The following is an 18218-nucleotide window of genomic DNA, read 5'->3' as shown; positions in this document are numbered from 1 at the left end:
ACCAAAGCAAAGGCGTTTTACTCCATTATGTTTTGGTGTATCATTTCTAGTGATTTAGTTGACGCTCTCACTTTCCAGGAAGGCCCCTCGTGTTGTTACTGGTTTCCAAGGTAACGAGGTATTTGTAAAAGGGGGCAAAGGGAGAGAGGGCTGGTCTTTAAAAAAATGTGGGCCACTTATTGGCTATTTTGTTGCAGGTGTTTCACATTACAGCCAGCAGTGGATCAAAGGGGCCATGGAATTATCTAGTGGACTTCCTGTCACGGGGTAACCATGCAGATATAAACATGCATTACATGAGCCAAAGTAGAGGGCCACCTACAAACTGATAGGAACTGCCTCCTCTGGTATTAACATAAAACTGTTTGGAAATCTGCAGTTACTGAGTCAGCAGTGTGGGACACTTTTACGCACAAAACATTGAAGATTTAATAGCAGATTTTAAAATGAAAGAGAAAATCTTCTCATGTATAATGCTGTGTTATTGCTGATAAGCAGGTTGATCTGAAGTGCCCCTCTTATAAATTCAGCAGGCTGATTCATGCATTCCAGTGATTGAGAAGCAGTTGTCCAATGCATGGGCTGCTGTGCGTTTGGATCTCAGGTCATTTTTTTTATGTAGCATTACCACCTGCTGTTCAATCCAGTGAACAGCAACGTGAGGTTGAAAACTCTCCCTCTTTCACTAATAAGCATTATGCGTTCACTGGCCTATGTGCTTTTAATTTTTTTAATGACATGATCGAAAATCATTCCCAGTCTGACCATGTAGTCTTCAGACTATGGCAAACCAACACAACAATACAGATGATTTAAGATGCCAGATTTAAATAGTTTCCTCCATTCAACACTATTTACCCAACTGTGCCACTTAACATCGGTATTTAATATGGAATAATTACAAAATGCAACAGCAGAAAATCTGATCAGTTTAAACAAACAATTACTAAATATTTCCATACAGTAGGTTCCTAAGAAAATGTCTGTTTTGATGACTGTTTTTTTTTTCCTTCCTTCCAGCGTGTTGCCCCTCTTTTATCCACATTTGCAAATCTCTGAAGAGGAGGGGAGACAGTCCTCTTTCATTTACTGAGATCAACAGCAGGCTTTTTGGAGTTTAAGAGTAAGTTGTTCTACAGTTTCATGGGCTCCTGAAAAATGAAAGTACTGAGCCATAGCACAATCCACTGCTGTGCAATGATATGCTTTAACTTTGCGATGCTCAAAGCCTTTAAAATCAAGTTAAAACTGAAAGTTATCTTCCAATTTACTCACAGCATAAATACTTCAGCGTGGGTTTGAGCTGTCTTTCGAGGAAGCATCATGCCAAAAACAAAAGAAATCAGTTTAGACTTGAGGAAAAGAATTGCTTATGCTCACAAAGCAGGAGTTGGATGTACAAAGTTATCACAGGATTTCCAAATGTCAAGAACTGGAGTGGGAAGTATCATCAAGAAATTTAAAGAGGGCCCCACAGTACAGAACAAGCCTGGCAGAGGCAAGAAGTAAAAGATTTCCAAGACTCCGTGAAGAAAACTAATGAGAAATATGTCTAAGGCGTCTAAATGTCTCTAATGAGAATAACTGCAAAGACACCAGTCAATGACTTAGTCACATCCGGAATTTTAGTCTCAGAGAAGAAAACCACTGCACAGGAATTGACTGTGAGATTGCAGACCAAGAAAATCTCCACTTCTGCAGACATCTTTAAGCCAGACTGATGTGTGCTAAGGACAAACTGGAGAAAGAGTATGCATACTGGAATTCTGTCCTTTGGTCAGATGAGACCAAACTAGAGCTCTTTGGCTTATGATGCTGCATATGTTTGGTGAAAGAAGGGAGAGAACACCGCCCCCACTGTAAAACACAGTGGTGGGAGTATTTACCTTACATATTAAGTGTCCTGAGGTGACTGTTGTTGTGATGTGATCCAGTATAAATAAAACTGAATTGAATTGTGGGGATGCTTCAGTGCACCAGGAACTGGAAATCTCATTAAAAGTGGAAGAAACCATGAAGAAAGAAGGACAGCTGGAAAGAAAACTTCAAGCAGTCATCAACAAAGCTCAGTCTGGGTCTTCCCTTTGTCTTCCAACACGAAAACGATTTAAAACATAATTCGATCCTGGTGAAGAACTTACCTCCAAAGCGACCAAAGTGAACGTTACTGACTAGTCTACACCAAGCCCTGGTTTTGATCCCATTAAAATGGGTGGGGTGAACTGAAAACCAAGGTCCATGTTGGAAGAACATCACATCTGGAAAAGCTTTAGAGATTTGCCAAAGAAGAATGGGCCAGCATTGCTCGGGACACGTGTGTGAGATAACGACACCAAAAAACTGCAGGCTTTTATCCAGAATAAACAATTTTCTATTAGCATCAGGAGAATTAATAATTTTGACTGTGGTAGTTTTTGTTTTTTTGTGAAATAATTTAGTTTCTTTGTTTCTTTCTTTATTTTATCCTCATTTGTAGATGATCAGACATGTGTTTGACACTAAACAGGCTCCAGTAAAATCTGATGCTCTGAATCCTTTTCATTCCTCTTTTGTTTAGTGAGACGTACTTTTGAGGTTGAAATAGAAACACTTTAATATCATGCCCCCTTTGCAGTGTCATCTGTACTTTTTCAGGATTTACTGCTAAGAACCAGTGTGTGTGTGTGTGTGTGTGTGTGTGCATGCGTGCCTGTATATTTGAGTGCCTGCCTCTTTTTACTGTCCCTCCAAAGTGTTGATTTGTCAACTTTCCTCACTTTTGTAACTGATCTTATGGATTTCCCACCCATTAAATCAATGACTGCTCTCTCCATTACTTCAAGGGATGTTGAGCCCCAGGCTGTCTTCCTTTTGTAGTTTCTTGTCCTGATAGCTTTTCTGCAATGTCTAACATGTTAAACCATCAAAGACTACAAGTAGAAATATATATATATGATTATAATCTGCTGTAAAGCATCTTCTGGTTCCCATCGCAGAATGATTTGGTGTATTTGCTCAGTACCCTAGTCAGGTCTTCGCTAGTATAAAATGTATACACGTCTGAATATTTAAATAATAAATGATGCACTGATGTGTCAAAGTGCTGTGAAGTAATCATTCATAATAGAACCATTCTTAATCATTTTCAGCAGAGGTGTGATGATTCTAATCATACATCTTTTACTTCCAGATGAAAATGTCATGATTTCTAAAGCCATCTATGATGCAGCATGAAATTTCTGACAGCATGTTAACCTGCAAGGTAAATGCAGTGCAATATAAGATAAGATAAGATAAGATAACCTTTATTAGTCCCACATGTGGGAAATTTGTGGGAAAAAAGGGAGGGATGAACAGCTGCAGAAAGACAAGGTTTTCTTTCCACTTGATCAAAAACAAAGGTCAGCAGTTTCTTTCCTGTACTGTGCTTACGACTCTTATTTTGTAGTCTTTATTATCAAAACTGAAAGATACTGTAGCGGTGATGCATGGATGATCATAAAAATATACTTGGTCTTATGCACTACAACTTTAATGTAACTGACACTGTTCACATCTCCAGTGTTTTAAGAACTTTAATCTCTCTATAATGCCAGACATGTTAAAACCAATCATCAATTGGGAGTGATCACTCCATGAAACAGGTTATTGTGTATCTTGTCATACCTGAGCCTTTTCTTTCCGTTTGCCTTCCTTAAGCATGGTTTCTTTGACAGCCATCCTTCCACTGAAAACATTTCTGATGAGGCTTCTGTGAACAGTAGATGGATCAACTTTGCTGGACACAAGATTGGATCATCCCTTGAGTTAGCTGCCTCGTTATGCTTGAGTAATTTATAGGCCAGTGTTAAGTAGTTCAACAAACAAACAAAACAATAAAGAAGAAACAACATCAAGCACAAAGAATGGATTTAAAAAGGAAGTCATTGTCCAAAGAAAACTTTGAAAACCATTCCTAATGCCCGGAAAACTATTTCTCAAAATCATTTTAAAAATCACATTAAATGACTGGCTTCTTGAAAGCAAAATATAACGAAAGACAAAGTGGGTGTTTCTCTGCAGTCCAGCTTTGTCCAGCTACCGGTAGGATTTCTAGATATCAGCCACTTCCTCTATCTGCCGGTGGTACATACCATGGAGGGGCCTGACCTTCCATGATGGCTCCTAATCTTGGTCTTCTTTCTTGAGTTTCTGCTACCTGAGATATTCACTGAGCGTGTCGTGGCCATCTTCCTGACGTACTCGTGAATGTTCGTTGTTTCATCCAGGACTGTGGTACTGTGTGTTGTACTCATATCCCCATCGAGAACCTGAACCTGGGACGCTTTGGTTTCAGAACTGAAGAAGCCTCTTGGATGAGAGGTGCAATGTCACTTTCTTTCCAAGCTCTTTGACCTGGATGACTGAGAACCTTGACAGACAACATACAGGAACTTGCACCAAGATGTAAGTGATCTGGATGAGTACCAAGACCAGCAAGTCTAGCATAGAAATTAGTGTAATCTTTGCTCCATTTCTGGCCTCCAGAGAAGGACTTACACTTGTAGATCAACTGTTTTATTGTAATGTGTGATATTTTTTAATGTCATTGTCTGTAGGCTCTCCAGTTGTGCACAAAAGGTGGAAGGATGTGCTTGTTGTTCTGCCTTTTCCGGTGTGTACGTGTGCTTGTGTGTGTGCCAAGTAACATACTCCAGGGATTCACTCTCCCACAGATTGACACTGGTCTGCAGTGTAAGCAGAGAGAAGAAATCAATAATATCAGTTATACTCTTGGTATAGGTCAATGTCCTAGACATGACCGCACAGTACAATATTTGTATTCCTTGAGTTTTGATAGATAGATAGATAGATAGATAGATAGATAGATAGATAGATAGATAGATAGATAGATAGATAGATAGTAGGGGTGCAACGATACACAAAATTCACGGTTCGGTTCGATACTTTGGTGTCACGGTTCGATATTTTTTCGATACAAAAAAATGTTCATGCCTTTTTAATTTGTCATTTATTCAAATTATAAATATATATTTTAACTCAAAAGTACAGTTTTTAAATTTAACCCTAACCCTTGTGCGTGTTTTTTATTTTGACAGCGAATGCGCACCTGCGGACCACTTATGTGCAGCCCTGGTTATTTAGCTCGTCATATTGCAGCCACAGAAATGATTTTGTCCATGAAACCATAAAGCTGCACTTTCTTTTTGCCTTATAGTCTGATTTGTCATAACTTTTTCGTTTTGTGGTAAGCTTTTCTTTGGCTGTCACTTCTTCACCCTGACCTGTCTTATTTGGCTCAGCAGAACTAAAATATATATCTGTCTGTGAGGGTCATCGTAGTCAAATATATATCCTGCTGCTTTTACACACGCACTCACATAAGCTCAGCGATTCTCTGCGCGATCAACCTCTCACATGTTTAAGCTTGCTGCGGGAGATTTCACTTGTCATGTTTGCATAGTAAGCTAACGATTAATAAGACGATGTCAGAGGAATTGGTGCACAAATTATCATCACTCACAGATCAGTGCTGTCATTGCAAAGTGAAAGCAAAAAAGCAAGCGCAAATTCAAACGCGATTTCAATATGTCACATATTGACAGTGGCTCACTGATGCCAATGACATAATTACCCAGCTACATTTCTGAAAGAATGCAAAAGCATTGACATATATTTTTCCTTCCTACAATAGCCCGACGGGCAGGGCAGAGATAGATTTTGGTAGCCCGACTGAAAAGATCGCTAGCCCCGGGATGTCGGGCTAGCGATATTGCGAGCCCTGTATCTGATTGAGGAATCACTCATCTTTGGAAAAGAGAGTTTATTACAGAGAAATGTCTCTTTCCAAAATAAAAGCTATACTATCCGCTTCTTCTGGGCTATATTCTCAGCAGCATATTAAACATATAAGGAGAATCATGTGCTAACAGCTGTCTAAATGACTCGGCTAAAGTTAGTAGCATGCTTGCTTGTTTTTTTTCTGCTTCCACCTGTCTTTGCACTAGGATGATGTCGGCGTAAATGTGCAGTCATATTCGTTGTGTTCCCACTAGTGCTTTCAGGTTAATCTCGTTGAAATGACCTTAACGCCACAACACGGCAAATCTCCGTTAACGAGCTACCGCCGATCGCCCCGTGCATGGGGCTAGACGGCCAACACGTTAACGAGCTAACTGCGCTAACACACTAGTTCCCACCCATGTAATTGAGCATTGCATGGCACATCCAACATACTGTTTTACTTTAGTGCATGACTCGCTTACCTTTAGGGTCATACGTCACATGAAAACCAAAATAATTCCAAATCTGAATGAGGGTGCGGGAGGTCCATGTTGCAAGGAGAGCTTAACTTCTGTCTCGCTAGCTTGCCCTGCGCTCTTCCTTCTGACGATGCTGTCTGTGTTGAGCGCTCAGTGAATCTGCGTTTGACTACTCCGCCTAGGCTGCACTGTCGAGCCTAGGCGGAGTAGTCGAACGCAGATTCACTGAGCGCTCAACACAGACAGCATCGTCAGAAGGAAAGTTGATAAAATAAATTAAAAATTTTGTATTGTTCGATACATATGTGTACCGAACCGAAAGCACTGTATCGAACGGTTCAATATCGATACAAATATCGTTGCACCCCTAATAGATAGATAGATAGATAGATTATACAAACTCTGTATCATTTAAAGTATTGCCATGTATAGTTGCACACGGCTCAATAAATTTCTGCACCTATTTTCTATCTTTCGAGGAAAATGTAAAGAAATGAGTGGTGGCTCAACACATTTGCACTGTACTGAATTTAACTATATAGTCTCTTAGCTTTCAGCTACTTGAACCATTTCTTAATTTGTTGACCTTATACTGTTTATTCTCAGCTGTTGTATTCAGTTAAACATTTATCAGTTATGGTTAATTTCACAACTTTCATCTCTCCCACCTTCTCCAACCATTCTCTGGCCTACTATCACAGATAACTTGCTAACATGGGTGGTTCTTCAGCTAATAGGCCACCTTGACCTTGCAGGCTATAAAAGTTACCCCAGATGACCTGCCTGATGTATAAGATTCTTGTTATCGACTTCAAGTCATTTGATGACACACTTACTACTAGTTAATTCACTACTTTGAGCTTCTATTCAATTTTAAATGTTTAGGAAGCCGTTTTTAATGCTATTACCTTCCATACCTTTTTATTTCTACTTAACTAGATTTTCTTTCTTTCCTTCCTTTCTTTTTATTTATATGTCCAAGTAGGTGACCTAATTGTTCTACTGAAAGTGTAAAAGCACCCCGTTTAGTTCCTGGACTCCTGGGTGAGAGTCACTGGCTTAGTCAATATGCTTACTTTTACAAACAGCGCCAACTGCTGGAGGTAATAAAGTCAATTTCTATTCGCAAACATCTCCACCGTGCAGCGCTGCTGACCTCCCGAGGCAATATGTGACGACAACCCCTAGATGGCAGCAGCGTCCTGTTCTTCCAGGACTGAGCTGCAGCTGTCCTGTTGAACTGGGTTAGATTTGTGGGGCAAATGACCTCATGCCGTAGCATCCTCTTCATCACAGAGGAGATGAAGAGAGGATGATGATGTCATTCTCTGCCACGGTCGTTTTCACCCTGTTATAACTAAAAGCGTGGGTGGATTGGCATCACTGAGAGAAGACACGCGACACCTCGCAGCAGCTAAAAGCAAACCGGGAACTAAATGATGCAACACCAGAACTCAGTGACCCTCGTGGACATGTGAAATCGTGTTTTCCTTCGTAAGAATTTCGTTAGAAAGGCCTGGACTATATGAGAAAGTCAGATATGTGAATACAACTTCACTGTGCCGACATGGACATCTGTGCCTCTCCATATCACATCTGATGTAATATCTGAGCTTGAAGCAATTAAAGCATAAATTTCTATGGTATGACTCCCACGCAACCCGCATCAGCACCGCATTAAGTGACGCCTGGGACTGCTGATGTGCTGTGGCGCACACTAAATTTGGGTGGCGCACACTGCACCAAAACCCCCCGAAACGGAATCCCAGGATATCCCACCCCCACCCACCCCTCGAATCGGAATAGCCCTCGTTCCTCAGTCCTCCTATTCCCCTCCTCTTTTACCTCCGCCTTCTCTCATTATCACCCCCTTCCTCCTCCTCCTCCTCCCCGGCTGTCGGCCTCACGTCCCCAACTCGGGAGCGCCGCCGATCGGTCGCCAGGATTTTCCCTTCTCGGCCAAAATGGAGGAGAAGGTCTCTCGCTTAATGAAGAGAGCACCGACTATATGAGCGGATCTGCTTCAATGATCGGCATCAGGACCCGCTTTTGCTGATATAATAGTTCTTGCAGCAACCTAACACTTTGAGGATATCTATCGCTATTTCCGCACAAGCGAGCGCAGCCATGAGCGCAGGAGAGGGGCTAGATGAGGCTGGGAAGGACGCGGCAGACATAGCGGCGTTTTTCAAATCCGGTAAGTCAGAGAAGGGGCGAGTCTCCCTCTAGGAGACCCTGAGCTATCGGCGTGTTCACTGGTGGTCTGCCACATTGTTGCCAAATATGACAAAAAGCAGTGATGGGCGAGATGCAGAGTGCGCGTCGGACGTGCTGGAGAGATGCTCACAGTTTTGTAGTTATTTACCACATTGTAGTCAACCACTCAGTTGTCATGTCGCACCTTTTTTAATGACAACCACCAATCATACCTCCTGAAATATGGGATTTGATTATTATGCAGTGACCCCATTTTGGGTTGGACCAAGCAGCCTAGGCTACAACAAGGTGTGGATGTGATAGAACTAGACCGTGGTCTCCTCGGGCTGAAGGAGTGTTTTGATGCTATACACACACTATCCATCACAAACCCCACCAGATGTGACTCGATCCTTTTGTAAAATGTATTTTCCATGTCTTCAAATAGAGAGAAACACGGGAAGCCAGTAGATGGGGATCTTAGCGAACCTCTCTCATCATCTTATGCACTCATAGGCTAGGCCATAGATGCATGTATGGGCAATAGGTTGCACTCTACAGCGTAGAGCCTCCCTGATATGATGGCATCATCACAACAAACAAGGATTTGCCTGCCAGCCTTATCCCTCACCATGGAAATAATGTAAACACTATTTATAGGTCCTAGAGGGCTTTAAGCCTCCTTGATATCAGCCATGCATTAAGATTTAGGTGTCTGTGGCAAACATTTTTTTTAATCCGTTTTTGATCTGTCATTTCAGATAACTAGAGTGTCCTTACTCCAGTGATAATAATTCCTTATGTGTTCCACTCTATAGGAAGATCTGTTTTAATCTGTATCTTAAACAGACTTAACACATTCATGATTAAATGTTTTCTTTTTATCCTATTCAGTCTTTATAGCATACCTCTTTAATCGAATCTGACAATCATTAGGCTGACAGTCCAGTATTGGGAGCACCTCTGATACACAACAGCACAAGCAGCTGTCTCTCTCTCTCAGCTGTTTCTCTCTCTGACACCTGGTGCCTTGGGGTCTGCTGTCCACCACATCCACTTGTAGGAACACACACGCTCACACACACTTACACCACTTAAGTGAAAATTATTTGATAAAATGCAGCAGCCTTGCGCTTGCACGTGCGCACTTTTTAAACAGCCGATATAAACCCCATACCTTCTCCTGGATATTGCCTTCCCTGCCAGTCAGACAGTAAGGAATGTTGTCAAAATGGATTGTATTCAAATCCGTTGTTACGGTTGGTTGGATGCCTGCCAATGTATTTTCCTATAGCTGTGTTGTATCAGGCTGGAAAGTTGGCTCAGAGTGAAGTTGGGCTGCTTGGTTGTTTATATAGCAGCAAATGCAGTTCATACAGTATTCATGATGGAGACAGAAATAGGTTATGCCCTCAAGAAACTTTTACGAGAGCCTATTATGAAGAGAAAGTATGGAAAAAGAAGGTTCTGGGAAAACAACAAAATGCATTGTGAATACTGTCGGACAGTTCAAAGGTGAAAGTTACGCTTTTCTTTGCTTTTTGAGACTTTGAAAAATATGCCCAAAAGCACAAAATCATGTGCACTCAAATACATTAATAACCTGAAATCAATCTGACATTGAAAGTGATATATTTTTACCATTTAGCAGTTTCCTCCTTTCAACACTCTTATATTAATTTCTATGTACATCTCCTTAAAGCTGATTGATTCATTCATCAATTTCCCTGACCTTTCTTTTTATGTTCTATTTCTATACCTTTTTACTCTCAGCCCAATGCAAACATGTCAATTAATTAATTTGTTCCTGCATGCATAGCTTGAATCCATGCCAGCCCGTTCCATGTTGAAATATTGCCAAACAGCTGCCCATCCTAGTTGATTCTGAATACCTATTTTGGGAATTTGTGTGTGTGAGTGTGTGTCAGTGGGTGCACTGTGGTGCCCTAGTTAGTCAGTGAAGGAAAACAAAAGGTAGCAGATTCTTTTACTGAACCAACACTAAAGTGATCGATGGGCTACCTGAACAGCTTGGTCACTGACTAAGAGTCTGACTTAGAGAAAGACTAACGTCTTTACGATCTGGATAACTATTTAAGCTTGTACATTATGTATAAAGCTGGTGGACTATTTGGATTGAAAGTGATTTGAGTTTCATCAACACATTTACATCCACATCCAGCCCTGGTGTTTAATTCGCCTCACCTGAACGGATAATATTCTCACTGGTCCTCGAAAATACTCAGTGTTCATCTCCGCGTGATTATTTTCAGTGAGCAGATGGTGCTCCATCTCTGAGTCCCACACTGTTGCTGTGGATCACAGCTCAGCCGCTGAGTCACTCTCCGAGGTTTCTTGTGCCATGACTTAGACTCTAATCTCGAAAATGTTGCAACTGGTCAAAGATGAGACATATTCAGCTGCTCAGCTGTTCGAGCATCCGTCAAGATTTTCACCTAACTGCAGAGAAAACCTCATAAGGCATGGCAGTACAATAACACTCCTCATAGTTATATTTAGTTGTTCCCTATCCTTTATATAAATAGCACAATCAGTTGACTATCAGATCAAGAATATGTATTAATACTCCTTTGTTTCCAGTTTGAATTTTGGATTGGACCAATTATTTGAAGTAAGGCATCATGGTGCAACAGCTGATTACTCGAAAACGTAACTGTGAAAATATTAGGTCATTTGTGATCAAGGCAAGTTGCTCATAACTAAAGATTTCCCTAGATATAGAAGTCAGGAACTGTTCCATATCTTTATCTGTCTAAATGAGCATGAAAGTTGTATGGATGAGATCTTAGTTTTGAACATGTAACTAATGTAAATAAAGATAAAAAAGCCCAAGAAACATTAAATAAAAGAAAGCCATCATATTAATGTGAAAAAACCATGTCAGTCAAACTCAATAGACTGAAATCCTATAAAATATCAACCATTTCCTGTTTGAAAATGAGTGGGTGGAGCAAATGCTTATTCATTCCCTATTTAACTCATTATATGTCTGTTCTTGGTTATACAGTCTAATATATACATATACACTATATGTAAATAAATAGAGCTATGTAATACACAGTCCCTCATTGCAATAATATATGTGTAACTGTGCACTGATCTATAATAAGTTACCTACGCCTATCTAAATATATAGTTTTTTGTAATATATCATTATTAGGGCTGGGCCATATCATACCATTCACGGTAATACCGGTATAATGTTGGGCAATGATAAGAAAATGAAATATCGCGATAGAATATGGGTAAAATGCGCATGCACAGTGCCTTTGTTTACATATGCACATGGCGGAAAAAGCATGGCGGCGATGGAGAATGAGAAGGGCGAAAGCGGATCGTTGAATGAAACGGATGAACCAGAATTGGTTTGTAAAAATGCTGCAACTTCAGTGGTGTGGAACTGGTTTAGCTTTCATCTGTCAGATACACAACAAATCACTATTTTTGCTAGAGCATGCTAGCGGGCCGTCGTTATTACCGTATTTTTTTTCAAAATACGGCACACTTAAAATTAATCTTTTGATTTTTCTGAAAATCAACAGTGCCCCTTAACGATTTTATGTGGTACACGGCGCTCGAAAATCTGTCAAATGTTTTAGTACGACTTTGCTAAGCTACGAAGCCGCACTGCTTGATGGATTGTCGGAGCATTACGGCTACCGTAGGCAGGAGCCTCGCGAAGTGATACTGTGCTTCAACATAATATTACCGTATTGTGTGTGTATAACCTCTTTTTAACTTGTGGATATTATACATGGTTATGCTGAGGATATGTCGGTCAATTTCCATTGGAAATGCCTTTTGGTTAAACTGTCAGCAAGGAATTTGCTTTTGCACTGTTAAATTTTTATATAACTTTAATGCACATCAAAAACAGCTGCTTGTTTAAGTAAAAATACATTGATAGGGGTTTTTTTGCACTAATAAAGTTGTCGAGTTGTAAAGTATTTTGTCTAGTGTCAATTATATCGTCAGTTATGTCGTTATCGCAAATTTTCAAATGCATATTGTGATAAATATTTTGGTCATATCGCCCTGCTCTAATTATTATATACAATTATCCTTATTTAATGTGCAATACAACCATTAGTTTGCAACCTAAAAATCCACTCATTGTCAAAATGAGTAAACTTGAAGTGTAGGTCTGTCAAAGAACAGCACTCTTTGTCATGTATATAGTTATTTTCCTGGGTTTGCTGTTAATAATGTAAGAGTGCGTGAGTAAAGTTGGGATTTTAAACTTCTGTTCATTCATTCATTCAGACAATTATAGAACTGGGGTTGCAGTGCTCTGAGTTTGCAGTTTGCAGTGAGTATTGCATGTTCTACATTGCAAGTTGTGCAAAATACAAATCATTATCCAGTTTGACTTCTACAAATATTGACCAATAAGTGTTATTTCATGCTTAAATGACTCTATTCCATGTAATGTCATACATACAGCATGTCTGTCATTAAGATGTGCAGCCAATTTCTAATTTGGCAGATTGCTGAATAGAGTCTTCTGTATTCCATATGGCCAGTGATGTGACACTTGCATCACTAGCAATATGAGCCAACAAATCAGATTATGTTGCAACCCATCATATCTTCTGATTAACCGCTTTCAAATACATTAAGGCGCTTTGGGGCAAGCCTTACTGGCAAGACAAAAAAATAAAACTGGGATGATGGTATATTATAAAAGGCATTAATTCATATAGTCTTTTGAGTGATGCTAAATGAAGTTACTGGCCCTGCGCAATACTATTATTGTACAGAGCTGCACTGTGAAACTCAATTGGCGTAAAAGCAACCAGATGTATGTTGGAAGAAGGTCCAATAACTGTCAAAACATCTTGCATTAGAGCCATATTCCCAGTCTGCAGTCAACTACATTGGTCATAGGACTGGCATCTTTAGTCATAATATCAATAAACTATAGGGTTTAGTACGGTAGGGCAATATGGCCAAAAATATTTATCATGATATATATTTGAAAATTTGCGATAACGATATAACTGACGATATAATTGATGTGAAACAAAATACTTTACAACTCGACAACTTTATCAGCGCAAAAAACCCCATCAGTTTTATTTCACTTAAACAAGCAGCTGTTTTTTATGTGCATTAAAGCTATATAAAAAATTGCATTTGCAAGGAATTTGCATTCCTTGCAAAGTTTAACCAAAAGGCATTTCCAGTGAAAATGGGCGGAAATATCCTCAGCATAACCATGTATAATATCCACAAAAGTTAAAAAGAGGTGCTTAGCAACATGAAACTGCAGTGTGCCAAATAAATAAGTCAAATACGTATTTTTCTGGCGCATTAAGTGAAACAAAACAGTCAGATTAGTCAAACCATACTCAACTCATTCTTCTTGCTTCTTCCACTTCCATACCATTGATTCATTAATTCTGAATTCTGTCACAGCTGCTCTATTCCCATGTTCTACTGCACGACTGAGTTTAAAATCCGCTTCATACGCATGTCTCTTAACAGGTGCCATTTTGGGATCCTTATACACACACAATACGGTAATATTAGGTTGAAGCACAGTACGTATTACTCCAAGTGGCTCCTGACTATGGTAGACATAATGCAAAGTCGTACTAAAACATTTTTTGACAGATTTTTGAGCGCCATGTACAAAAAAATGTGCTTTGGTGGCTATATGACGGACAAAAACCAAAGCAGTTCCACATCACTGAAGCTGCACCATTTTTACAAACCAATTCTGGTTCATCTGTTTCATTCAATGATCTGCTTTTGCCCTACTCATTCTCCATAGCCACCATGCCTTTTCCGTCATGTGCATATGAAAACAAAGGCACTGCGCATGCGCGTTTTACTCATATTCTATCGCGATATTTCATTTTCTTATCATTGCCCAACATTATAACAGTATTACCGTGATATGGCCCAGCCCTAGGGTTTAGGTTTTTTGCAAAGTGAACCCAGTGACCTCTGCCAGTTGCAGGCTGCAATAGCAGCCAGATCACTAAGCAGTGATTCTTTATTTTCGTTGAGCACACTCGCAATCGATGGAAGCATAACGACCTAGCGTTGCCTTGCAGACTCAAGCGTAAATCTTATATAATCATTTAGATGAGGAAGAGAACTTCAACAGACAGTGCAGTATGCATCTTAAAACATGCAGTGTGTACTGAGAGAAACGGCAGAGTGAAGGCAAAGAGAAACAGATTGAAGAAAGTGAATGTAAATGTGGGATTGAGGGGAACTGGAGTGAGATCCAGAAAGAGAGGACATGACATACTTAGAGGGACAAAAAAACCCTTCAGTCATCAAATTATAGATCTGAGGCTTGGGTGGAGTACACCCTGCAAAATGTAGGCTACTCTGGTCTTGAGGCTGAGACCTTACGGTCGCTTCTCGGAGCAGCTTAATTGGCAGTTGGTCAGAGTTAAAGACTGTAAGCTTAGATTGGCAGTGCCTGTGCTGCTAAATCAGCCGGCACTGCTTAAAGAGTCTGTTAGGTAAACTTCCACAGAAAAACAGGACTAGTTTGAAAAACATAGATATCCCTATGCTTTTTGTAAAATGCTAGTTACAGAAGGACAAAATAACAATCTCTTTCATGGCAGCATTTGTGTGTGCAATCACAAGAAACAGGCTGATAAGTAGCTTTGCCTTCCTTAACGCTGGGATATATGAGTGTATTTAAGTGTTGCACAGAGTAACAACATGAACCAACATTTTTATATGTGAAACGTTACTTTAGAACTAGGGGTTTAGAGTAATTGACTAGTGGTAAACATTGGTAACACTTTTGTCTGCCTTGCAAATGTGATAAAAATAAAGCATCCTCATTCTGTGTCACTGTATACAAATACATTTTTAAAAAAACCTAAATTATAGTGCTGTCAGCATTAATCTTGTTAAAATGACGTTAACGCCATAAACACATTAATGCCACAAATCGAGTTAGCGAGTTAACGCAGAGCTCCCCATGCGTGGGGCTGCACAGCATCAATGCATTAGCGCGGTTAGCTCGTTAACGCTTTGGCGCGGTTAGCTCGTTAATGCCTTAGCGCCGTGCAGCCCCATGTAAGGGGCGATCCGCATTAACTCGCTAACGGAGATTTGTGGCGTTAATGCGGTTATGGAGTTTACGTCATTTTTACAAGATTAATGCTGACAGCACTACTAAATAATCATTTTTCTTTTATTTTAACTCTTCTTTATTAGCCATCATCAGCTGATTATACCGTCCAATGCCAAATAAGGCAGTGGTCAAGAATTAGTACCTTGGTAATAGTTAAAAATCAGTAAAAGAAGCCAAAATGACAACAACCAATAAACTATTTGTTAAATAAGTGTGACGCAGCAGAGAAAACCAGAGTAAAGTCCAAGATTGACTTGTAGCATGTTTGCAGATCAAAGTTTTAACTCCACTGGCTTTACAAGCAACTGTCGATCAATCATAATCCACATAGTGCCACAGGCTAAAGATGGAGAAGCTGTCAGCAAAACGGGGGGAAATTTTGCTGGTTGAATGACTGGCCAGGTCGCAGCCCAAGGTTTGTGTGGCTGCACTCATCAGGGTGTTTTCCTCCTAGCCGACCTCCTTGTGGGACAAAGATTTGGAGTAAAACTGTGTGTTATTTAGACTTCATGCATCAGAAAACTATTCAGTAAACTGCATTTTTTGGCATAGTTTTAAGACATATTTTCAAAAAGTCTTAAGATAGCAAACATTCGAAATATTGGAAAGTCCAGTTATTCTTCATTGCGTCATTGCTTGGCTGTTTTTATTCACAGTAGAGATTCTCCGTATCTTTGGCCGACGTGTACATTTTTACTCGTGTGCTCATCAGAAATGTTAGAACCTTTGCTCTAAAGCCAACAGTTAAGACGCTGTCCACAAAACATGCAGATTATGTATATTAAATGCCAACATCTCGAAGCCAGGAAATGTTTTAGGCTGTTTTCAGAGCGCTTGCTTGAAAACAAAGTGATACAAACTGGACCAAAAGGAGTGCTTATGAACTTGAGTTCTCTCAAATTGGTCATTTAATACTGTATACTTTCGGTTTTTGTACCATAAGTAATAAATATTTGCACATTCATGCTGAGCCTTACAGTAAGTTTTTAACCATTTATGCTTGTTTATCATCTGCTGAATGTCCAAATCTTCCTTCAAAATCCAATTATCTTTCACAGGTGTGCAAGCAACAGCGTATTCCAAAATTAATTCTCCATGTAAGAGAGAGATAACAGACCCATAAATCAGTTGTGCACAGCCAGTAAGCAAAAACTGGCCCACCATAGGGTCCGATCTAACCCACTGAGTAGCTTTACAGTGTGTTTAAGGCATTAATAATTCCTAATTTCAATTTAAAGCATTGGCAGTGTGGTGAGACTTATATAGGAGTCAAACTGTATGGAAAGTATTTAATCCCTGATATTAGCAAATTGAATTTAAACAGATGTACTAATTTTCCCCCTTAAACATATATGTTGCAGTGGAGTGGCATTTATGTTCCATCCCACTTGTGATCAAATTGAGCAAGTATGTGCAATAAACAGACCAGATGCTGGTGCCTGTGTGCCTGAAATACCCTCACAAAGTTGCTGATATGGCTAATAAAGAGTTAATCCTCCACTTACTGTGAATTTATATAAAAAGCCTACTGTACACTGTATTATAAGGGCCAGATATCGGGATCCATTTCTAAGAGTTTTATGGCAAAGACAATCAAGAAGGGTGCACAGTGAGGCAATTACCTGTTACACCAGCCAGACCATGCTGATCGATCTCATCAAAGGCTCTCGACCTTTTTGAGAGTCGTAATACACTCCATCACGCCAAGTTATTGATTGTTGTAAAATGTCACGTACATCTGTGGAGTCGCTTTGAAGACACACCGACATGGCCTGGGCCATTACGTTAACACAGGAAATGTGGAAGTACGTGCCGCGGTTGTTTCAGCTTTAATGAAGCCAATCAAACTTTTCAGTTTGCCATTTATTTTCTTGAGTTAATTTGAGTTAAGGTCTTGAGTGAAACTACGCTGCCTTATTTTGCACCGTGACAGAGATCACGTTCGTTCATTTAAAGTGGTTAACAGGAAAATTATCCAGAAAGATCAGCTGAGTATTTGTGCACATATGTGAATGGCATCGGTTACTAGTGTCAAGTCAATTACCAGGAATTCCAGTACGTTCGTCTTGTGTTCTAACACATGCACATTCATATACATATGACACACACGTGCACATAGGTATAAATCACTACATCCCACCCACGTCGCCCCGGGCTTATGAAGCACAGGGGGGGTTGGGTGGATGAAGGAGGATTGCAGGTCATAAAAATAAGCTGTGGGTTCGTCTCTGTGTCTTCTGCAAATCCCCCATCTGATAAGAGCGAAGCCTATCACTCAACTGCAGTCTCCCACTCGTTCTGTCCTTTTTCATTCCTTTCCTCGCCTCCTCCACTTCTCTCCCACACAGCCTTCCATCATTACTTCAGACCTCGCTTCTGCTCAGGGTTGTAATATATCCAAGTAATGATCTTTTATTGTAATATTCAGATCTTCTGTTTGCAAGTCCCACCACATCTAATTCCATTCTTTTCTTGTACCTTCAGTAACCGAGACACCAATGCAGAGATTATAAAATGCTTTACATTGTCATATGAAGTTCCGTATGTTCATAAACGAAAATATGATTCTTCCTTTCTCAAGCTTTCTGCTTATAGCCTCCCTTATCTCGTCTCTCTTTCAGGCAAAGGTAGTATCTGAATGTGGAGTC

At 40.0% G+C, this 18218-nt stretch overlaps 1 protein-coding gene across 3 annotated transcripts in view; it reads left to right on the top strand.

Moving 5' to 3' along the window:
• The first annotated feature begins 8107 nt into the window (after positions 1–8107).
• triob (trio Rho guanine nucleotide exchange factor b) overlaps positions 8108–18218 on the top strand; it is a 109943-nt gene continuing 99832 nt past the window's right edge. For 2 of the 3 annotated variants that reach the window (XM_086310793.1, XM_086310791.1), the window contains exon 1: positions 8108–8439. In XM_086310793.1, coding sequence (XP_086166919.1) covers positions 8370–8439 — 70 coding nt within the window. In that variant the 5' untranslated portion in view covers positions 8108–8369. The remainder of the gene's footprint in view (positions 8440–18218) is intronic. The other variant, XM_086310795.1, reaches the window with a different exon arrangement.

This window comes from Aulonocara sp. 'chitande type north' Nkhata Bay, linkage group LG11 (genome assembly GCF_057382095.1).
Source record: "Aulonocara sp. 'chitande type north' Nkhata Bay isolate Kocher_YH1m ecotype deep benthic linkage group LG11, A_spYH_male_GT1.1, whole genome shotgun sequence".
Lineage (NCBI taxonomy): Eukaryota > Metazoa > Chordata > Actinopteri > Cichliformes > Cichlidae > Aulonocara > Aulonocara sp. 'chitande type north' Nkhata Bay.
The sequence above is the reverse complement of the archived record's forward strand: the minus strand, read 5'-3'. Positions and strand labels throughout refer to the sequence as shown.